Here is a 24,880-nt window from a genome sequence, read left to right on the forward strand (position 1 = left end):
AAGATTTCATTTCTGATCAATTTCCATCAGTGACGCTTTGTCACAGAAGTAACTGATGCTTTGAATTTAGATGCAATAGCTTTAGTGCATCTTAGTTTGAAAACAGACCCTTCAGAGCAATCCAACTTCACCATAAAATTGATTTCCTTTTTACTTTACTTGTTTATAAAGTTGCTATTTATAAAAGTTTTTTTAAAAAAATGCTGTTCAGTACCATGGGGTGATTACGTATCATTTGCACCATTGCTAATTTGCTCTGAGTTTGTGGACACGACTTTTGCCATTTATCCCCAAACTTAATACAGTGGAACCTCGGTTGTCGAAAGCTTCAGAAGCCGAACAATTCGGAACCAGAATGCCGACAACCCAGAAGCGAATGCTTCCATTTCTGAACGTGCCTCGGAAGTTGAACAGCTTCCACGTTTCTCCACTTTTTAAAAGGAATTTGCAGACCGGCAATTGCGCCTTGGTTGTCGAACGTTTTGGAAGTTGAATGGTCTTCCAGAACAGCTTGTGTTCGACCACCGAGGTTCCACGGTATACAAACACTCTAGAATTTGAAATTCTGACAAAATTAAGGGGTCGGAATACGTTGATACCACAGTCACACACAATCATTTTCAAAGCACATCACAGCTTGCCAAGAAAATGCTAAAAGAATGCACAAACATTAACTGGGTACAAGGGCAGCAGCAGAATAATATGAGCATGTTCTCGGTCACCGACACAACCACTGCAGAGATTATGCAAGTCGGCTGTCCTCTGAAAACTGCACAATCCTAGGGAATGTTGTGAATCCCAAAGGCAATGCTGCCATTTGCCCTTGAACTGAAAACAGTCTTATGCAAATAAAAAACACATCAGCCAAGAGATCTGAACTCTGGGGATTTTACATAACCCTATAGACATGCAGAGGAAGGAAAATCGACAGCTGGGCACCCCCAGTGACCTAACAAAACTTTTTCTGAGGGAAAAGGGCATCATGCTGGCCACTCTTAGATTAAAAAAAAAAAACCTATTCAAAAAAGTAAGTGGGGCAGGAGTACCTTGTTTGCACTCACTGTTTTATCTATACAATAACTAAGAGTGCTGTGATACTTTCCTATTAGGGAAATGCTTGGCCACCAAGGAAGTTTCAGCTAAAAATTGTGCAAGCACTTTGGAGGTTGGTCTATCACATCACTAATGACAGAAGCTCTACCCAATAGGTACCTCAAGGATTTCACAAAGCTAGCTCAGTCTCCTTGCTCACAAAGCCGAGAAAACTAGTTTTGATAAAAACAACTTAGGAGATAGCCTGCTGCATAAAATAATAAAGATTATTCCCATGGAAAACAGAAGAAATATGAAATGAGAATGTCACAGCCCACCATGGAACTATGAGCCAATCTGCTTAACCCAGACTATCTATGTTTTATGGCTACTTTTACTATAAAAAGGAAGTTTAGTGGGACAATTCTACTGGCTTCAGTTGAATTTCAGTAGAAGAACTGCCTTGAGGTTTACAAGGACTTGGTGCAGCCTAAGAACATCCCTGTTGGATCAGGTCAAAGGCTGTTCTCACACTGCCAGCCAGATGCCGATGGGGACAAGCAGGACCTGACTGCAGCAGCACTCTCCTGTGCTTGTGACTCCCAGCAGCTGGCATTTAGAGGCACACTGCTTACAATGGTGGAGGGCAGAACATAGCCTTATCTTCCATGAGGCTTCTCTCCCAATGCAGTGTGTGTGTGGGGGGGGGGCACTGGTGTAAGAAAGAAGAGAGTGAATGAGGGAGGGAGGGAGAAAGTGTGTGCAAATTTTTGTTTGGACAAGGAGAAAAGGGCTACACCTCCCCTCACCTGCACTTTCACTGCTGCTCTCTCCCCTTTCCCACTTTCCCCTGCAACTAGCCATTGACATTCTGGTGTGAAGAGTAAGGCACACATAAAAGGTGACCTACAGCAGAAAAGCAGAATGCTATGTCTGTACAGTGGTACCTCGGGTTAAGAACTTAATTCGTTCTGGAGGTCTGATCATAACCTGAAACTGTTCTTAACCTGAAGCACCACTTTAGCTAATGAGGCCTCCTGCTGCCGCCGCGCCGCCGCTACACGATTCCTGTTCTCATCCTGAAGCAAAGTTCTTAACCTGAGGTAATATTTCTTGGTTAGCAGAGTCTGTAACCTGAAGCATATGTAACCTGAAGCGTATATAACCAGAGGTACCACTGTAAACACACTGCACAGACTCAAGTCTAAGGACCTCTGCAGATTACCTTTTAATGGCGTGCTCAGGATTCTTTGTGGAACAAGGCAGTTTTATGCAATCCTGCTTTCAATATCGTTTGTACATTAGTTTTATGGTGGTCATATTGCTTTGCTTCCAACCAGTGCATGCTGCATAGCGTCCTGCGGAAATACTATAACTTTTGTGCCACAAATTATTATTATTTATGATATGAACAAATGTCACTATTTACTGACTGTTCCACTTCTGTTGGACTATAGTGCAGGAGTGCCCCTCTGGATGGTAATAATTCAACAACACTGGGGAAGCATCACAGAGCAAAATGGAATGTTGCATGGACAGTCCAGTATAAATCAAGTAAAAGGTAAAGGTAAAGGTACCCCTGCCCGTATGGGCCAGTCTTGACAGACTCTAGGGTTGTGCGCTCATCTCACTCTAGAGGCCGGGAGCCAGCGCTGTCTGCAGACACTTCTGGGTCACGTGGCCAGCGTGACAAGCTGCATCTGGCGAGCCAGCGCAGCACACGGAACGCCGTTTACCTTCCTGCTAGTAAGCGGTCCCTATTTATCTACTTGCACCTGGGAGTGCTTTCGAACTGCTAGGTTGGCAGGCGCTGGGACCGAACAACGGGAGCGCACCCCACTGCGGGGATTCAAACCGCCGACGTTTCGATCAACAAGCTCTAGGCACTGAGGCTTTTACCCACAGCGCCACCTGCATCCCTGTTATAAATCAAGTACTAATGCACTATTGTTGCATCACTGGCAGAATACACCCACAGAAAACCACCAGTCTGAAGGAGCCCTAGTTTTCTTTTATTGATACCTTTTGGGAGGGGGTGGGGTGGAGAACAGCGAATGGGCTTCCCCTCTACGAATGGCTCTTCCAGATGGTGGGCATCATGTGCCCATATGGAAGCAAGAGAAACTTCTCATTTCCTCCTCAATTTTCTTTTTACTGTTTCCTGGTTTTGTTTAGCACAGGAGGGGAAAATTCATTATCCTTTTTTTCAAGCACAAGGAAAACCATCATCTGCCCCACTCCCCTAAATCCCTTGCCACCAGTAAAAGGGCACCACTTCGCCAGACAAAAGATTCTGAGCAGGAAAGCAACACACACAAGATTGTAAACAAGCTAAACACAAAAGGCTGGAGTCTTATCTGGCATGGGCAGGTGCTACTTTGCACTGATGTTTAAGCCAAATGAACCAGAGAAGTTCTAACAAACAAGGAAATAGAATTTGCACCAGTTTATAACCATTTTAATATCTTCCCACCAAGGAGTTCAGGGTCCTATACAAGGGTTCACCCCCTTCCTCTTTTATCTTTGCAACAACCCTTGTGGGAGCTAGGCTAGGCACATGCTTCATGTGCGATCAGGTATTTAAACCCATATCAGCCCAGTTCAATGCTCTATTCCATGGGTAGGCAAACTAAAGCCCGGGGGCTGGATCCGGCCCAATCGCCTTCTAAATCCGGCTTGCGGACGGTCTGGGAATCAGAGTAGAATGTGTTCTTTTATTTAAAATGCATCTCTGGGTTATTTGTGGGGCCTGCCTGGTGTTTTTACATGAGTAGAATGTGTTCTTTTATTTAAAATGCATCTCTGGGTTATTTGTGGAGCCTGCCTGGTGTTTTTACATGAGTAGAATGTGTGCTTTTATTTAAAATGCATCTCTGGGTTATTTGTGGGGCCTGCCTGGTGTTTTTACATGAGTAGAATGTGTGCTTTTATTTAAAATGCATCTCTGGGTTATTTGTGGGGCCTGCCTGGTGTTTTTACATGAGTAGAATGTGTGCTTTTATTTAAAATGCATCTCTGGGTTATTTGTGGGGCATACGAATTCGTTCATTTCCCCCCCAAAAATATAGTCCAGCCCACCACATGGTCTGAGGGACAGACTGTTGAAAAAGTTTGCTGACCCCTGCACTACTCTATGCAAGTTCCCCAAAGTTAAGAATCTTTGAGATATAAAAACCAAACATGTTCTACATAACACAGAAAAGTGAACAGAGCAAAATAGCTCAAGGTCTCCCTTGCCCACTTATTCTATGGCCTGGTTTGCATGACAGAAAGTATGCCTTAGCACAGATATGTGGTCTCCTGAAGAAGAGCTCACTGCCATTTTGCTCCTCCCTGGTCCTTTTTACCGCTGCATTGCATTAATTCAAGGTTTGGCTTGGTGTGTCATCTGATCTGGAACTTGTGCTTAAGATCTCTCCACACTAACCATGAGTTGCATCTAAGGTTAGTGAAGAGGGAGCTTAACCACAAGCCATAGACAGGAACAAACCTTGGCTGCAGCTTGTGGTTATGGTGAGGAGAGAGCTGAATCACAAGTCCTGGTTCAGACAACACACCAAGCGAAATCTTGCCTTAGCTCCGCATGACTCAGGAGCCAAAGAAACTGGGGAGAAGCAAAGCAGCTGCAACTTCCTTTCTGAGAATCCACACATTCATGCAGGCCTTAAAAGCCATAGTTTGGTTAATTTTGTTGTGAAAACATGTAATGGATTTGTGTTATTCTGTATATTTGCACCATTAGGGACTCCTGGCAGATTAAGATCATACATAAGAAGGGAATCACACATGTAGAGTTGCTTTCAAACTTTCTACCCATATTCAAATGACTGTGGAATATGCTTGCTGTCAAGTCTCAGAACTAACACAAACTGCATTCAAAAGGAGCCTAGTGTTCCAATCAGATTTTCTTGCAACTCCACCACCATATTGAGCTCATTGAAATTAAATATAAGACTTTCTCCCTTAAGGGCACATACATAACTAACTTGACTTTCTGGATATGAAAAGTGCTGCCAGCTCAGACTTACATCATGCTACAAAACGAGCAGGTATGTTGCTTATACACATAGCATACCAAGTAGGGTTCTGCAGATAAAAGTACACAGCGTGCTCTTACAATGATTGTACACACCAAAAGAGAATGGAGGCCAGTCACAAGCTAGCTCTTTAAGGCCGGTACATATTAGCACATGTAGTTAAAAGAAGGAACAAGCTTGCTTTATGCACACTGCAAGGTACAACACAGATGTATCCACTGATTTTGAGATGATGAAGTGGCCCTAGGTGGCTCTATAGAATGTATTTCCAAGGAAGCATGTGATCACCACACTTGTTTTTCACTAAGCCCATTTATGGAAACTCACTTAAGGGAAGACATCTGTTTCAAACACATAAGTAAAACCCTTTCTGAGCACCACCCTTGTTAGAACACTTTGAGCACGGGCATAACAATTTAACTGCAGTATAAGAAAATTGAAGCATATGTAATATAACCTCATCAGCCCCATGTATTTAAAAGTATTTAAAACATGCGAGTAATAAGACAGGATAAAACAAGAATGCTACTGTATACCTAGGCTTATACTGGCTCAAGAAATTCATGGAACACAACCTTTCAAATAACTGAAGTTTGGATACAATGGTTTCTATAGAGGTTGGAAACAGATGGCAGTTTTAAAGCCAAAAGTGTTATTTCCCGTGCTGTGCTTGTGTGTGTGTCACACTTCTTTTGACCTGTGATCAATCAGGTTTTGAACCACTGGAAAAAATCCCATCAAACCTGTTTGCCTAGATGTAGGACAAGTGTGAACACAATGGCCCTTCTTTCTAGCTGCCTTCAGCATTCTGGGGGTACAATACTTATTTGATTCCAGCCCAAAGGTGGGCTGAATATAATATGTCTGGCATAAGAGGCAAGATGTAGAGACAAAGGTGTTTAAACTAATATTACACACAAATAGTGAGTACAAGCCAGTTCACTTGTAATGCCAACCATGGTTGGGTAACACATAAGTGATTGGGTATCGCATCCTCTCCCATCCTGCGCTCCAATCTGCTTACTTCATGCTTAGTACAAACCATCATTTGCTGTTACATAAGAAACTGACAAACAATGGTTTGTACTTCCCTCCAAACCAGAAATAGAAACATGTTCTAGACTGGAGTGCAAGTTTGAATCACAGCTTGCTGGTTCAGATAGTGTTCATGGAAGACAATCTTACTTGACTACGAGTGATTGCCAAAGAAGAAGACTATAGTTTGCACTAATCAGGAAGCTAACTGGAGCACAGAAGAGGAAGGGAGGAGTGCAAACCAATCTTAGGTACACGGCTCCCTTACACCTTCTCCACCATGCAACCACCTTTTGACATTCCAAATACAGTCGTACCTTGATTCTCGAACGCCTTGGTACTCGTACGTTTTGGCTCCCGAATGCTGAAAACCTGGAAGTAAGTTTTCGAATGTTTTCTGGAAGCCGAACGTCCGACATGACTTCCACTTGAGTGCAGGAAGCTGCTGAAGCAAATTGGAAGCCGTGGCTTGGTTCTTGAACATTTCAGAAGTCGAATGGACTTCCAGAACAGATTATGTTCAAGAACCAAGGTACGACTGTATATACTTTATGCTTTAGCCAAGGAGCATATTTAACCAATGAGTATCGACATGTTCAGTTCATGTGGTGTCCTACCAGTTAGAATTGGTTGTACACTTTCAGCCTACTCCACAACCCAGAACAACTCACAATTGAAAGTGCCGTTTATGCTGAAAGCCCCCTCCAGGCGTTGATGCTTTAAAATGCAGGAAGATTTCAGATTTTTGTGAATTATTATTTTAGTGAGCCCATAGGACAGATTCTAGAGTACTGTAATGGGAAACATGACAGAGGTTTATAAAGTGATGAAAGAGGGGAAAGGAGATAGAGATAAGCCTCCCTTTCCGAATTCTAGAATGCAGGGCTATCCAATAAACATCCATGGTGGCAGATTCAGGAAAGATGAAAGGAGGTATTTCTTCACACAGTGCATAGTTAAAGCTATGGAATTTGCTGCCACAAAACGGGGGATTAGATAAACTCATGAAGGATAACGCTATCAGCAGCTACTGGTTATGACAGCTAGATGCTACCTCCACAATCAGAGACATTGTGTCTCTGAACGCCAGTTGCTGCAAAACAGCAGCAGGTGAGGCAATTGCCCTCCTCACGTCCTGCTTGCGGGCTTCCCATAGGCCTCTGGCTGGCCACTGTGGGTAATAGGAGTCTGAGATAGATAAGTCTTTGGTCTGTTGTAGTAGGACTCTTACTTGTGCTCCTTTAATACACTTTATGTTGTCGGCATATTTGAAAATGGGATGCTTAAACTTGGCCTCTTCGTTTGAGGAAAAAGCAGCTGCAGAGCTCTGATCTGGAACATGTTCAGGATCTGGATCAGGGTCCCAAGGGCCATTTCCTGCTGAAATATCAGCTTTTTCCTGGTCTCTATATGCCCCTTGAAGATGCTGTTTGGAGCAAATTGTACTTTTACAGAGGTTCTCTCCCCCTGCTTTTAGTAGAAAAGTGTCGGGGTCCCCAATACAGATCACATCCTAGATTGGGATCCAGTGGCAGCTTTGCAAGTACTTTGTCCCCAAGCTTGAGCACGCTGCAGAAACATGAAGGGAAGTTGGGGCAATCCTCAAAATTTCCTAAATCCTACTCAGAGTAGACCTGCTGAAATTAGTGGATGGAACTTAGTCCTGTCTATTAACTCCACTATGTCTGCTCTGAGGACTGGCATTGGTGCCATCCAGTGTTTCCTTAGCCGTCGCAGGGTGGCTGATACTGAGTGAAAACACAAACACAACAAGGCTCCTTTACCATGTAAAAATTACAGCGAACATATATGAAAGCCTTCTTCATTAGACCTAGATGAAGGCCATTTACCTTTGCAATAAGCCCACTTGATGGTATTTTGTGGAGGATTGTTATAGCGATGTCTGCATCAGAAGCTGATGTTTCTCAAGAGCCTCGTCCGCTTTTCCATAGGGAGCAGCAGTTCATTATATGAGAGAAGGGGAACGGCTGTAGTTTAAGTTAACATCCTACCCTGTTTTGTTACTGAAGAAATGAAAGTTAAACATTTACCCTCTTTCTCTCTCTTTACCCCTGCGCTGCTTTCAAAGTCAGCTGGAACATTTTTGCTGCTCAAAGACAAGCTGTTGCTCTGGAGGGGAGGGAGAAATCTCCCAGTTTAAACACACACACACACACACACACACACAACCCCTTGGAGCTGATAATTCAAAAGTTTCAACAACTGAAAAGATTTGGAAACCCACAATGGGCCATAAAATTATGAAAGTTAAATCAGATAAGTCACTTAATGCGGTTACTGTCAGCAGGGGTGGACTTTGGTAATATGGCACCCTGAGGAAGGGCACAATTTACTGCGTTCCCCCTCACTTTGGGTAGGTACCCATATAAATATAGGTATTCTTATTATTATTATTAGTCCCCCTCGGCTCAATGCCCTGTGCAGGGAAATTGCCCAAGCTGTTCAAAGAACACAGAACACCATCTTATACAGAGGCAGACCATTAGCCAATCAAACACAGTATTGTCTACACAGACTGACAACAGATCTCCAGCATTTCAGGCCTGGGACAGTCCAAGACCTACCTGGACTGAACCTGGCATAATTCCCTCCTAGGTGCAGAAGTACTCCACAGTAACATATATACGCTATTACCCGTGGGCTGTTTTTCACCCCCATCAGCCTCTAAAGTAATTGCACCTCCAAGATAAAACAAAACAGCCCTCTCTTTTTTATTAGAGACATAACTTTACACTGAATCATGGCTCTGAGCTGCAGATTCACAAGGAAGACACTCAGCTGGCTCGCCGACATCAAGGCAAGATGTTGCCCGAAGGGTAGGTGAAGCCGCTCTCACCTTTGCTATAAATTAAGCACATATAAGCTAAGAGCTTCACCGATTGTATCTTCCCGCAGGATGGGCAGTCATGCAGTACTGACTAAACTCTTTCAAAGTCCTGTTCCAACATGTGTTGGGAGAATAAAAGGATCAATTAAAGGTTTATGGGAGGGCAGCTTCTTTTCTTTTTTTAGCATGCCTGCAACCGCGGTCAGGAACATCTGGAGAGAGATCCCCCAGGATGCAACAGGAGTGGTAAATTGTAAAGGGCTTGTAATTTTATGTTGTCTGGAAAGGGAGGGCTGAGGGAAAGCAAGTGAGAAAAGACTTATTTTCCTTGTTAATTAAAGAAACAGCCCAACATAGATTTCAGTGGTTAAAATGAGTTCTGTGGTCTGAGGCGAAGACAATTTCCCGATAAATTTAACTGGTTGTGCATCACTTGGTTGTTGTTATCATCACCACCATTATAATTAATTAAATGATTGGTTGATTAAATTTGTATACTGTCTTTCATCTGAAGATCACAGGGCTATTCACAATATAAAAATGCAAAATGAGAATGCAAAATACATAATAGAAACAAGCACGAGTCAGGGAAATCCAGGCAAGTCAGGGAAATCATCAGGGCTTCTCTCTGTTCCCTAATCCCAAAAGAATTTAGTTTAAAATATTACTGTTCTGTTAAAAGAAATTATTTTCACTGGACTTGCAATCCTAAACACTGTTTCTTAGGAGAAAGTCCCACTGGCTTACTAGCAAGTAAGCGCACAAGTGGGATTGGGTTGCCTCTCTTATGATACACACACACACACACACACACACACACAAACAAATACCATACTATAAACTATACTATTTGCCAAAGGTAGAATCACCATACTCTTTGGATGGCAGGGTTTGACCCAGAATCTAGACATACTGTGCATCACCCATTGAGGGAATTAACTGGCCCACTGGTACTTCGCTCTCTTTCGTAGGGGGCGAAAAAGAGATAGGTCCACAAGTCTGTAGTTCTATAGACGGTAGAGAAAATGTGTGGTGCTTCCTTCCATTGTTCTGTAAGTAGTAGAGCTGCTTCTGCCTCCCTCTGTTCTAGTGGATGAGTGAGAGCCACACTGTGTGAAGTTGACCAATGAAGAATGAATAACTATTAGCTCCTCAGGTTGGCCAAAATCTGCTGGGTAGAAACTGGATCCCGTTATATGGAGTGGGATAACATTCCAGATGATGTCTTGCCATAATCAGTGATAATTCTGCCCCCTGCCCCAAATTATGATCACTAGAAATACTTTTCTCTGAGAGACCCTTGCCATTTACTAACCCTATATAATGACACACTGCAGTCTCCGGACTGTGCAACTTTAGTCCGATTCAGATGCAATTGCTAAATTGTGGCTTGGCCTCTGTGAATAGGCTTTGTGCTTCGATTCTCTTCCCCTTCTTCTTCTGCAGCCACCCTCAGTAGAAAGCAGCTTCATAGTTATAATGGTGCAGCCAATTCCACAATCCTCTTATGAAGGAGTTCTTATTGTAGTGGGTGTGTCTTTGCAACACAGGCATGCCTACTACAAATTCAGCCACAAATTCACCTTCATGGGATTTGTTAGTACAGAGACATGCACAAGGTCAGCTCATGTACGTGACTAACAACAAGAACGACTAGAGAAATTAAGCTGGATTTCTGTTGATCTTGACACCAAGATCTAGTCTCAACAAGGTCAGGCAAGTCTAAAAAGGTCCACCCAAATTGTTCTTTAGTTGACACCACTCTTTAATATCAGAATTGGAGTTGAAGGCATTTCCTTTCTTTATGCCAGTCCGTCACTATGTGCTAAAGGATAAGAAAATCCTATTGTGGGTATAGACTCATGAGTATAAGGCAGTACACAAAATAAAATAATAATAATATCACACTCTAATATTGCATGGGGTCCCAACCAAATCACACTCTTGTCATGTTGCACCAAGAGTCCTACCAGAAAGAAGTGTTGACATTACAGCGGTACCTTGGTTGTCAAACTTAATCTGTTCTGGGAGTCTGTTTGACTCCCGGAACCGTTCAAAAACCAAGGTGTAGCTTCCGATTGGCTGCAAGAGCTTCCTGCACTCAATCGGAAGCCACAGAAGCCTCGTTGGACATTCGGCTTCCAAAGAACGTTTGAAAACCGGAACACTTACTTCCAGGTTTTCAGTGTTCGGGAGCCAAAACATACGTGTACCAAAGTGTTCGAGAACCAAGGTATGACTGTACCTCTAGGTCTGCAAAATTCTTGGAATTGGTTCTTAGGAGTCTGGTCACCCCACAAGCTTGAAATCTGCTATTCAGTTCTGGTAGCTCAATCCAATTCTGCAGTAATGCTTACTGATTCAGCAGGTCCTGCATTTGGCTTTTGATAGGCCCCAGGACAACACAGAAACATAGATAGTGTCTTCTGCAGATCAGACCATTGGCCCATCTGGCTCAATGTTGTTGACAGAGTGGCAACAACACTCGAAGGTTTCCAGCATGGGACATTCCCAGTCTCACTTGGAGATGATGGGAACTGGAGCTCGGACCTTCTGCATTCTACCCAACCCAGGATGCTGGGTTACATGTGACTTTGGCTTGACCCAGTAGGACTTTGCTTGCAATCTCAATGGTCTAACATTATTCCGAAACCACTTTGATAAGGCATGTGCTAGGGATCTGCCATTTCCTGTTCCCACATGCCTCAATGGAAACCAAAGGTGGGAAGAAGTTACAGTAGTCTAGATTGCCTGATTTTACAAGAACAATTTGGGGGTGTTGTTAAAGAAGTCTTTTTATACATTCCTTTTCTGTTGCTATGGGTTGCCTTTTTTGTTTTTCAGTGGCCCTGTGCCAGACTCTGAATAGAAAAGCACCAGATGGAGGGGAACTGCGGAAAGCCAGCTACACGGAGTAAGGTGTGAGCACATCCTTTCAGGAGGAGGGGGCATGTGGGAGGCTTGCCATGTGTTCCATAAATGCAAAGTCACTTTCCTTCTTCACTCGCTTGAGCTCTGAGGTAGATTGCACCAAGATAGAGCAGAGGCAGGGAAACAGGATCTGGCTAGCAGGCAGGATCCTGAGCTCTTTTGGCCGGGGGTGAGGGTGGGCAGGTGAAATAACTTCAGAAGAGAAATCAGGAGTGCACTTTCTTCCTTTGCAGGAGCAGCTTGAATCAAGCAGCACATGCAAAGGAAGATTCCTACAGAAAGTGGGGATGGCATGTGGCACTGATTATTCCTTAACAACCACAACATTCCTTAGTCTGCATCAGTCAACAGGTGCAAGGCAGGTGGATGTGGCTGGGATAAAATGGTCGTGCTGGCCACACACACATGTGGGCTTCCTGTGCCAGAAATGAAGCACAACTATCTGCTTGTCTGTCTATCTATCTATCTATGCTCTACAAGCTCGCATTACTTGGGAATCATTATATTCAAATCTTGCTCTGTGGTGTTGGTAGAACCAGTTATTTATATCAAGCAGCAACAGTGTAAGATGGAAAACAGTCTTTATGTCATAATTTGTGAGCCTTAGGGCAAAAGGTGTGTGCAGAGCTATCATCACAAGTTATATATGCAGGTACAGTGGTACCTCAGTTTATGAACTTAATCCGTTCCGGAAGTCCATTCTTAAACCAAAACCGTTCTTAAACCGAGGCGCACTTTCCCTAATGAGGCCTCACACCGCCGGTGCCCTTCTACCGTTCAGATTCAAGTTCTCAAACCAAGACACTATTTCCAGTTTTGCGGAGTTTGTAAATCAAATCGTTCTTAAGCTGGACTGTTCTTAAACTGAGGTACCACTGCATATTGTTTGAATGCTTAAAAAAGGACCACCAAGATTCAGTCACAGGACAGATGACTGGAACTCTCTTTTTGATGCCAGAGCTCAGTTCAATGTAAGATTTTTTTCAGAGAGAGAAAAAGAGAGAGACATTTGCCTCAACTTTCCCAATATTAAAATGTTTCCGCTTATAGGAACAATTTTATAAAGGAAGCTTAACTGAACTGCCAATGAGTTTAGAAATGCATCAGCACAGGAACAAACTTGTATGCAATTGTGAGAGACTGCTGCAAACTAAAGGATATAATTAGAACTGGGTGAGTATGTCATGTCATTGGGTAAATGCTGAAGGAATCTCTTTTTTATCTGAAATATCAATGGATGACATTTTTAGTGATCAGACTAGGATCTGGCTCCCTCAAAGTTGATGGAAATTCAGGATGGCATACCCAGGAGGACATTAGTGCTACCCTACAGAAAGAGGCCTTTGTAACACCTTTACATATGTGCAAGATGCTAAATGTTTATTTAAAAAAATCACAAAATTTCTGCAATATAGAGATTTTGTATGAATGGAAACTTCCATAACCAAGCATGCACACACATCAGCATTGATCAGGTTCAAGCGAAAGCTTCTGGGAACAAAGAATCCTGTTTCTTGTGGATTATAAAACTGCACTAGATAGGGAAAACAAAGATGCATAACGAGAATAGAAAGGTTAAAGGTAAATAAGTATTTTCAAGACAGGATGAAGAACCCCACAACAGGCACAAAACTTCTCTCTCTGTACTCCATGTTTAGGTCCAGGAAAAACATCCAAACCTTTTGCAACTGTACTGCTAGGTATCAAAGTACTGGTCTCTGCGAAGTGCCACCACGTGTGTTAAATCTGAGCAGGGCATTATAAAATGAAGCAACATCTATTTTATCTATGTTTTTCTAGTGTCACATTTCGGCATCAATTTCAAATTCTATTTTTAAAAAAGGGACTTTGCTTTTCAGATTTTCTCTCATGCCTGAAAAGTCGTTCTTGTTTCAAAGAGAAGGATGATCCTGTGCCTCCTCCTAGCCCAAACATGCTCGTGTAACATGAACCCCATGGATCAGGGCACTGCAATTACTGAAATCTCCATTAGCAGAACTTGTAAAACCGTCTGTACTGAACTAATGTTGCATCAGGCCAAAGGCTAAATTCCAGGCAAGGTCACAAGTTTTCTTAACTCTTCTTCATACCAGGGGAGAGCTAAACTCCACACATACACTAAGTAAAAGAATATAAGTTTTACCACCCCCCCTCTCCTTCCCCAACCTTATACTGTGTACAACACTAATGTCTCAAAAGAAATATAACTGATCTGTAGAAAATACAACCTGAAAATAGAGACAATGCACGTACTTTTGTAAACCAAGAAAATCTTTAATATTTTTTTTAAGGTCTCAAATTGCTCAAATCAGATCATTTCAAAAGTGCAGAACCCATTGCTTAGGACAGCAATAACTAATCAATAAGATGCCATAGATCTTAAGCATCTTATGCTATAATATTGCTTGGGATTAGACAAACTCATGGAAGGATGAGATAGGTGCAGTAGCCATGACAGATAAATGCAACATCCATAATCAGATATATCTCTAGTGACCAGATGCTGGAGACAAACTATCAAGAAGTGGCTGTTTTTTATTGCCCTGTACTTGTACCCCCCCAATAATATTTATTAGTTTTCTATTTCAATAAAAAGAACATCAACATTTCTTATCCTCACATATATTCTGACTCTTTCGAGTCCACTCCTTCCTCCCTTCCCCCTAGATAGCTTTCTGATTACATTTCCCGTCTTCTTTGCATTTCTATTTCCTCTTATTTACTTTGTCTTGCTTAAATCCACATACTATGCAATATTGCCCTGTACTTGTAAGCTTCCCAAGCTTAGCAACTGCTGGAGATAAGAGTACTGGGCTAAATGGAATTATGGTGCTAACACACCTGGATAAAAATTCCAGCATAGTCATGGAAACACTGGGTAACTTTGGACCATCACTTACAGCAGGGGTGGCTAACCCGTGGTCCTCACAATATTGCTGGCCTTCAGACTCCTATCAACCCCAGCCTGAATGGTCTATAAGCAGGGATTATAGGAGTCCAACGACAGATTCCCCATCCCTGTCTTAAGTCATGTTATAGGTCTGGCAAGGAAAACTGATATAGCTGTTCCAGACTCTGTGCTAGCACTGATTGGCAGGTTTTATTATTACAGAATTTTATTTTATTTTAAATGCATTCTGTATCTCACACTCCTCACAAACACATCCCAAATTGTTAGTCTGTACTCAAGCCCATCAAACCGCTTATGGTTTTCCACAGTCCAGAAGCTCCAACAGCCTCCTTTGGCAATGCCAGGTTCAGTTAACACCCACCTCCAATCTAGAAGAAAAGGAAGCAAGGCATGTTTGAAACATCTGCTAAAAGGCAAGAAAAAAGTTTAAAGTCTTGCAAAATATTTTCCCGAAGTCCACAGTTATATAGCACCCACACAGAAAGACAGCCACATGAATCAAAAGCCTCTATTTATTTCAGTTAGTTGCTTGCTTGATATTTATTAGCTTGCACTAGTACATTTAAATAACCAGCATTGTAAAATCAAGGAGCATCTGAATTGTCTTTCTAAGGATAGTCTCTGTGGAATGATCAGAAATGGTTCTAGGTCTTCCCACCATTCCAAAATTCTGTTACACCAGTGCTACTCCTGGAAAAGTGCAAAACAGGCTGTGATAGCGGCAATTTCAGTGACAGCTCCAATAGCAATAAAATACTGCCAGGATCTTGACCAGTTAGCAGTGCTCCATAACTTGGGAAACATTGAAAGCAGAGGCAGAACGGCAACTCAAAAACACCCTACAAACGAAAAGCTGTAACACCCAATCCACTCCACAGAAATACTGTGCATTAGGAGGTGATGGTCCTATGATCTCTTGGGGACTAGCTGATTTATTGCCTCTGGAACATCTGCAGCAACAGTTTATTACATCAGATGTGTAAAAGCGCACTAAGAAGGTGCTCGAGGGAGGAACAGAGGATGATCAATCAAGTTAACAAGGTGAGAGAACAGGAAAGGGGGGGTGGGAACCTAACAAGAATACTTCCGCAACAAATGGAAGGAAGTGTGGGGTTGGGGATTGGGGGGTTACAATAAAATTGCCACATACAATCCTTTTATTCAAACCTGGAGAAATTCTGTCAAATAGGTTTATGGAGCCCAGTTCTGTAGCATCCAATATCAATGGCTAATAACTGAAGAGTTCAGGATCCCTGAAGTGCTCCCCTGCTGATGTGCACATTCCTCATTTTCAACGTTATGTTAGCTGATGATCTTTTGTGGGAACTGGCTTGTGTAAGCTGCATTAACTTTAGTTCTCACCCAGTTGCCTTGCAGAGCAATCCTAAGTGAGATGGAGATTTAAGCGGTGAAACATAAATCACTTCCAAAGCTCTGTTGGCCTGCTCTGGCCAAGGAAGAAGTGGGGGACACTTTTTATTCCCTCCCCCTTGCAGGCAGTTTTTTTTTAAAAAAGTGTCCACTGAGAGAAAAATTAACTACACCAGCTTCAGGATGTTGTAGTTAAGAGTCCTGAGCCAGGGCACTGACAAGGAAACAAGGCAGCTTTTGATCAAGGGGTTTCAAGACCACCGAAAAGACACCCCAGATTAGACCATGACACTTACAGACTAGGACAGACTAGGGACCTCTAGGATGGACAGACTGACCACCTGGCTGGGTTTCTCTCCACCAACAGAGCTAAACTTCTTTTCTCATCCTATCCCTACTCATTCATCCTTTGGCAAGGGTTTAGACACTGCCCATTGACTTTCTGCTGTTCCTCAGTTCTATGTCTATGTTCCATTTCCGTACGTCATGGCTTTAACTTTTGTGAATCACCCGGAGAACATCCGTTAATGGGGTGGTACAGAAACATTGTGAATACATAAATAAGCAATATCTTCATTTTTCGCAAGTCTGTTGAAAGTACAAGCGGAGTTGGCCGTTGATTACAAAGTTAGTCCCTACCACAGCCACAAAGGTGACTCAGGGTTTTTCAAGTTCACCAGGGCTAACTCCCAGGTAGCATTCACCTTTGCTATTGCTATAGAGACTATTGTAGCCAAATTTATCATTATTGTTTGAAGATACCAAAAATGGTCATTGCATAAAGGTAGCCAGTGTGATATAGTGGTTAAGAGTAGTAGTCTCGTAATCTGGGGAACCAGGTTCGCGTCTCCGCTCCTCCACATGCAGCTGCTGGGTGACCTTGGGCCAGTCACACTTCTTTGAAGTCTCTCAGCCCCACTCACCTCACAGAGTGTTTGTTGTGGGGGAGGAAGGGAAAGGAGAATGTTAGCCGCTTTGAGACTCCTTAGGGTAGTGATAAAGCAGGATATCAAATCCAAACTCCTCCTCCTCCTCCTCCTCCTCCTCTTCTTCTTCTTCAAATGATCTAACCCCCAACTGCACACATGAATCCTCAAGGCTAATTGAGGATAATCACATGTTTATCCAAGATATGAGTGACAAATGTGGCCCCCTCTGCCCAGTAAAGGTCTAGCCCTTGCAGCTCTTCCCAGGCTACACAGCCTCCTCAGTTCCTGGTTCCTCCTGGTTCCTGGTTGCTTTCTCTAGGAACCAGGTCCATGTATCCTGGTTTTCACAACATATTTTAGTCTATTTTCAGAAATGAGTATTCTCCTACATTGATGAATTAACATAATAAGCAGTCAGCAGCCTTTAGCCTCTGAAACTTCAAATAAAAAATTGCCAGTGTCCTCATTCAGTAAATTGTCTTTATGTCAGTAAGGATGAGAGTTACAGACAGTCCTTTGAGGTCTGGGGTCAATTGCCAAATGGATATTTATCATTCAGGAGCTTAGAATGAAACCCAAGGACTCATTACACATAGAATTTGGAAGGCTATACAGTGGTACCTTGGGTTAAGAACTTAATTCGTTCTGGAGGTCCGTTCTTAACCTGAAACTGTACTTAACTTGAGGTACCACTTTAGCTAATGGGGCCTCCCACTGCCGCCGCAGGGTGGTTTCTGTTCTCATCCTGAAGCAAAGCTCTTAACCCGAGGTACTATTTCTGGGTTAGTGGAGTCTGTAACCTGAAGTGTCTGTAACCTGAAGCGTCTGTAACCCGAGGTACCACTGTACTGAAAACAGTTGGCAGCGACTCTTGGTTGCATCTACCCATGCCTGCAATGGATGGAATGCAGTTGCTTGTTAGCAGAAGTGAGGAAGGAAATCCACTCAAAATAGCATCGAGACACTACCTCAGTCAATCTAATTGGCACTGAGTAACTTCATGGGGAGAAGTGAAGGTTTAAGACTTTATAAAACTGGACCCCAAAAGGGTACAGCTCTATTTGGCCCGTCAGTTTGATTTGCACAGACTTGATATTTTCATTCCAACATTCCCCAGAATACCCACAGCCTTTTTTGCAATCAGCAACAGCATCCGTTTCTTGCTGTGGATTATTTGTATTTCTTTCTGCCTACAGCCTTTTCTGGATTGGCAGCCCAGACCTCAGTGGAAGATTAAACAATACCGAAGCCCACAGCAGGAGAATTCTCAGTCTTATTCCTTGTTTCACTTGGGCAACCTTCCTGACTCTCATCAGGGACAAAATAAAAGTTGCCAACCCCTTAATTTAGGAATTGCATACAAGTTTTGCATTCCAATCCCCAGTCAAGAGAAGGGTTTTTCTACCCCAACCTGCTCTGTGCAAATAAATGCAGTCCGTGGGATTTGCACGTAAAACAGAAATAATTTTTTTTTAAATCAGCTCTTTGACAGATGAGAACATGCCAGAGTATGTTTCAGAATAATTTAACATGTGCTCCTGAGAATGATCTTAAGCTATCCCCCCCCCCGTCTCCACACTTGAATTCAGCAAAGACCAATTGCCCCAGTTAGCCATCTCTGTTTATCATGGAAAACCTCCCATCACACACTCATTTTTTATTGTATTGGAATGCAATACTGAACAAACAACATTATGTGAAGTCCCCCCCCCCCCCCCCGATTGAAAAGTTAACTTAATTAAATGAAGATTAAAACCATTTCCAAAAACTACAATCTTAGCCTATCTGATGGGAGTCCTGCTTTCTGTGGTTCAATGATTTGAGCTTGCTGTGCTGCTTTCCTAGACCTCTCCGGTTTTAAATCTCAGAGTTCCTCACTTTTATCATTACACTATTATGGTTATGTTCTGCATTTCCATCTACCATCTCTCGGGACAATATTGAGGTGCATGGAGAAAGCTGTCAGTGTGCTTTTTGAAAGTGTTATCAGGGAAACTGCTACAAAAGGATTTAAGAAGCTAATTTGAGCAACACCAATGAAACAAAGTGTTAAGGTGAACCATTTATTATAGCTGAAAAGTAGTCCAATCCAAAATCCACATTCATCCAATCCCCCGCTGTTCTGACTCCACATTCCTTTTATTCCGTAAGGCTCATGGTTTTCTGAACCCTATGCAGCTCAGGGCCCAGGTAGAAAAGTTTCATTTTGTTTCATGCTGCAATCCTAAGTACATAGCATAAGGGAGCTTCCTGTGTTACCGAGTAAGACCATTGATTTATCCATTTAGTTCAATACTTTCTACTCTGGCTTGCAGAGGCTCTCCTGGGTTTCTGGCAGCTCTGCTTTGAGACACCAGGGATTCAACCTGAGAACTTCTGAACACAAGACAGATCCCCTAGCACTCAGCTATGATAATTTACCCTCTGTGAGTCCTGCTGAATTTAAAGTTTACTTTTCCCACAGGAAGGCTTGTGAGTGTGCTGTATGTGTGTGAAAAGTTAAGTGAGTCCACACACATATATTCAGAAACGTCTGAGATAATTATACAGTCAACAACTCATTTTGGAAACAGATTACGACAAAGTACTTATTGCAGGTGAAGATGGCCTATGTCAGACAGAAGCTGTGTGTTTATACCTATATTTTACACACTGGTTTTATAGGAGAGTTTCTTCCCACCTCAAACCATAATATGAGAGATACAGACCCACACATACAACCCTTCATTCTCTACCTTGGTCAGCGTGAGTTAAAATGTCATTGCAACTAGCTGCTTATTCCAAGGGGTAGGAGCTACCACAATCAATTGAAAAACAATCAATTGCAGGACCCCCCCAGGACATAATGGGTGATATCCAACTCAGTCATACTCAAGAGTAGACCCATTGAAACCCATGGACTTGAGGTATTCCACTGATTTCAGTGGGTCTGCTCTGAGAATGAGCAACATTGGATTTCATTCTACAGCAGAAATGGGGAGCCTTTGTTCCTCAAATTGAGGAACTCCCAGCATTCCTAACCATTGGTCATGCTGACTGTAGTTGGTGGAGTAATTTCCCATTCCTGGCCTATAGCTTTAGCTGCTTAGACAAGGGAAGTTAATAGTAGATGACCAAAGAAAGTTAAACTCAGGCAGTGTTGCCTCTGGCTGCTTCATATGTCTGCCACAGGTACATCACAAACATCTAAATGGCAAATTATGTTCTTAAACATTCCCAAGGACATGAGTCAGGGTGCCACAGGAGGACAGCTCTTAAACACATGTCCACTGCATGAAAAAAGATATATAATTTTCATTCACACTTCACATATTACTCCGCAAGACACAGCAGAGTAATATCTGTGCACTCACAGAAGCCAGGGCTGCAATTTAAGACTGTAAATTAGCTCTTGAGAATCTTTGTGCCACAGAACCAACAGGCAGAATTGTGATGGACCATATTTTTGAATGTTGCTGCTGCTGCTCTCTCTCCACTATCCTGCCTTTAAAAAGCCAGCGTGCTATGTTGGAAAGTCTGACGAAGCCTTTTGTGAGCACACTTGCTTATTGCACGCAACTTTTCACGCAGGAAAGTCGTTAAATAGAAGGCATCTCACTTACAGTCTTGATAGGGTAGAGTGGATTATTTAGTTTCTATGTGTTAAAAATGTTTCTAAGTGGTGTACGAAACACTGAAGCAATAATGTACATCTTAAACAGTTACAAAAACACAGTCACATATAAAAATGTTACATCAATATGAAGTTACTAATAGTTCAGAACTCTATTGTCGTATCTTCATTTTTGCATAATACATACCGCACATTGGCTCTTTTAATTTTGCATACAATAGGAAGCCTGTTCCTCAGATCCAGCCCCACACCTGTCAAATTTACCCAAACTACCTGTGACCCACCTCAAGATCCTTATGCATAAGGCCTTCCTCTCCCATTCACCCCACATCAAATTCCCCAATGTTTGTGTTCACCCATTGCTCCCCATGCCTCCCTCCTTCCCCATCCCTGCACAATAATGCGTCTGCTCACTAGTTCAACTCTTGACTCCTGATATCCTTTCACACCAGATTCTTCTACTGCTTGCTGCCCCAACAGCTAGTTTACCCTGGCCAGCCAATTTCCCACACGGGATCCTCAGAGATGACAAAAGCACTCACTTAAATACATTGTTATTAGGTCGATTCATAACAATACCTGGGACACCCCTTGTTCGAAGTAAGCCCGACGTCTTTTCAAGCCTAGTGGTTAGAGTCAGGGTAGTGTAGTGGTTAGAGGGTCGGGTAGGAACACAGCTTGACTCCCCACTCAGCTCAAATGAATGACTGGGGCCAGTTTCCGCCCTTCTGCCTAACCTACCTCACAGGGTTGTTGGGGGGACTAAATGGGGAGGGGGAGAGCCGTGCGCGCCGCCCTGAGCTCTTCGGGGGGGAAGGTGGGAGATAGCAATAAAATAGATCTCTACAATGAATTGGAGAGAGGGGGAGCACACTGCACATGCTCAGAGGGCGGGAGTTCATTTGACGCCCTAGTTGCCCCCCAAGCCCCCCGCGCGGAACCGGCGCCCCGTCCACTCACCGGTCGCTCGGTGCTCGGCGCTGGTGGCGCCGTACTCGGCGGCGTCGCTCCGTCGGGCGCAGGTGCCCTGGCCCTGCACTAGCGCCTGCAGGGGCAGCTCGGCGCCGGGACGCGGGTAGCAGCGGAGCCCCGAGGCGCAGCGCGGCGTGTAGACCCCGCACGGCTCCCCCTCGAGACGGGCGCACACCCGGCAGCAGCCGCAGCCGGGCTCCCGCACCAGCTCCGGGCACGCGTCGCTCTCGGATCCCGACGAGACGGGCGGCGACGGCGCGCAAGCGGCCAGGCGCTCGGCGGTGCACGGAGAGCACATGAACAGCACCTCGGGCAGCGCCACGCGGGCCGCCGGCAGAGACGCCCACAGCGCCAGCCCCAAGCCCAGCCACAAGGAGCAGCGCCCGGCGCGCGGCTGCAACACCAACTGCACCATCGTGGCGGCAGCGCTTCGCGAAGTGAGCGAGCCAGCCAGCCTGCCAGAGAGCGCCCGCCGGCCGGGCAGGTGCTGCGGGGCGAGAGAGGGGCGGGCGCGCCGGCGCCGCTGGGTCCTAAAGGCAGGCGCGCTCGGGGAGGGAGCTGGGCTCCGCTCTGCTCCACCCCTCTCTCGCGCTGTCTGTCTGTCTGTCTCTTACACACACACACACACACACACAAACACACACACACACATTCTTTCTCTTTCTCACACACTCTCAGTCCCCCTCCCCACTTTTTCTCTCTTACATATTCATTCTCTCTCTCTCTCTCTCTCTCTCTCTCTCACACACACACACACACACACACACACGGTCACGCGTTCTGCCCTGCCTGCCTCGACGGAGACCACAGACCTCTAGGGGATGAGATCCCTTTGCCCCCCCCCCCCCCATAAAACATTTGAGAGGTAGGGCAGGGCTTCCTTTGTGGTTAACTGTTATGCGACAGGCAACAATTCAACAGGTGCAGCTTTCTTCCGGCAGCAGTTTGTATCTTGGCTTTCCTCTCCAAAGAGCTCGCGAAGAGTTTGGGTGTGATGGCCTTGACAAGGAGGGGCAGGCTCTCAGGGCCGACCTCACAGGGTTGTTGTGCTATAATAAAGGGAAATAACCCTGTAAATCCCTGCACAGCAAACTTAAAATAGGTACTCAATGAAAATCATGGGGTGCGTGCCTGGGCGAGGGGGAGCAAACCAAGAGGGCCAGAGTGAAGCTTTATCCACTTCATGTACCAGCCTTGGCTAGAAGCTGAATCAGGAGGCTTGGCAGTATTCACCCCTCTGCTATTATAGATGTGATTACCAATGTTTCTCCATTTCCTGTTATTTTAAAGAAGCAATAAAATTATTGATTTATTTCTTGCTAAATTTATATCCTGCTTGTTCTCCCAAAGGAGCATGGGGCAGAGTTCTGGTTTGATCAACTGCATTTTGTTTTATTTTCTGTGGGTTCCTTTTTTATTATTGTACACCTGCTTTGGACTAAAATGGTACAAAAATAAACATACCATATATTAAGGGATATATTGACACAGTAATAATTGCTTGTAAAAGGACGCCCTAATTTCACAGATGATTTCTTGGGGAAATTTCCTGGGGTTTTTTTAAAGTTGATTCTAAAAAGTGGGTGTTTAAAAAGCCTGCTAGACACAACTTTTCTTCCTTTTAGAAATCAAGTTGTGAAGGTAATAGCAAAGATAATACAAATCTGTGAAATACTGATTGTGTTTGATCTTTGATAACCCAAAGTGAAAATTGGTGGTTGCATTTAAAATGAGTGTGTGTGAGATGCTCGTTAATGCACTTATTGCACTCTTGTAATTGGGGAAAAAAATCTTTAAATAAATTTATGGTTCTCCTTAAGGCTGAAACCCTACTTGAGAGTAATTTAAATTAAAACCAGTGAGAATTGTTTCTGCTTAGACATGGGTGAGATTGGGTTGAACTTGTTGCCTCAAATGCAGGGAGAGAATTATGAGTAAATGTATCCATCCTAAATATCATGATGCTGTATTCATCCGTGATGACATCATAACATGACACTAGCATAATAGCTGTCTTAACATTCTGCCCTGCCTTATGCTTCAGCAGATGGGCCGCTAAAGCCTTGATATGGTAACGAAGTGAGATTTACCTTCTATCATGGAACCTAAGTTGGTGATACATGGAGTTTCTAGGAAGTCACAAGTTCAGGCACTGACCAGACCCAAACTTGCTTAGCTTCAGCAAGAGAGTGGACTTTATGTGCCTTCAGACCATAGCCAAGGTCTTGACTGAGATCTCAGATGACACCATTCACTCTATATACCTCAACAATCTTCCACTCACTTGAAAGATTCCAAGTCTGTCTCTACATGACTCAGAAGTTCAGAATGTGCCGCACACAGATGACCTAATCACAATATCAGCAACATGAAGGATTAGAAATAAAATTTTAGCTTCTGAAAGATCTTTACAATATCTGGGCCCTGAAAGCAAACTTGGCAGATACTATGGTCATGATTTTTCAAAAAGAATATGAAAAGCAAACACAACAATATTCTATGACCCCCCCCAAAGAAACTAGGAAAAATAATCTGAAAAGGAATATTTCTGAGCCTTATAATTAATGTATCAGACACCCGCAGTTTATCTGTTAAAGCCCTATTAGAGAACTAAGAAAAGCCCCACAACTCACCAGCTATAAATATGCTATAGAGAGATATAGATATAGATATAGATATAGATATAGATATATAATCTAATTCTACAAATTCCATCTTACTGGTGTGAATGATGGCTTGGAAGCATTCTTAAAATTAATAGTACACTTCTTAGCATGCACACACAGCAAACAGAAGGCTTGCAATTCTCACAGGCTAGTTTTCCGGGAGGGATATAGGACTTTCCCCAGAAGGTAAACACACATAGCAAATGGTAGGTGCTTCTTTCTACTATTAAGTGTACAGAAACCAATTTGAGCTCCCGGTACCACTGGAAGCAGCCCATGTTCCCTCAGTTATAGACCAAAGGGTTAATTCAAATGCTGGGGGAAAAGGGAGAGAAAAAGCCCTGCCTATATATTATCATTAACTGAGTTCAATGACCTTTGGACAAGCGAAGCAAAAAGAAAAGAAAAAGGGGGTGGGAGAAACCTTAACAAAATGGTACTGAAGCAGCTGGGTCAAGTGCTAAGACAACAATGCACACAGTTTGGTGGAACGAAGAGGACTACCTTAGTATTAGATCTGCCTGCTGCAGATTCT

At 43.5% G+C, this 24,880-nt stretch overlaps 1 protein-coding gene across 2 annotated transcripts in view; it reads right to left on the reverse strand.

The window, feature by feature from the left end:
- The window catches only part of IGFBP2 (insulin like growth factor binding protein 2), a 62,191-nt gene extending 39,789 nt beyond the window's left edge, over positions 1-22,402 (reverse strand). Inside the window, exon 1 of one of the 2 annotated variants that reach the window (XM_083431077.1) lies at positions 21,668-22,402. In XM_083431077.1, coding sequence (XP_083287203.1) covers positions 21,668-22,094 — 427 coding nt within the window. In that variant the 5' untranslated portion in view covers positions 22,095-22,402. The remainder of the gene's footprint in view (positions 1-21,667) is intronic. The other variant, XM_083431076.1, reaches the window with a different exon arrangement.
- Positions 22,403-24,880: the final 2,478 nt, after the last annotated feature.

This window comes from Podarcis tiliguerta (genome assembly GCF_965153285.1).
Source record: "Podarcis tiliguerta genome assembly, chromosome: 1".
NCBI lineage: Eukaryota > Metazoa > Chordata > Lepidosauria > Squamata > Lacertidae > Podarcis > Podarcis tiliguerta.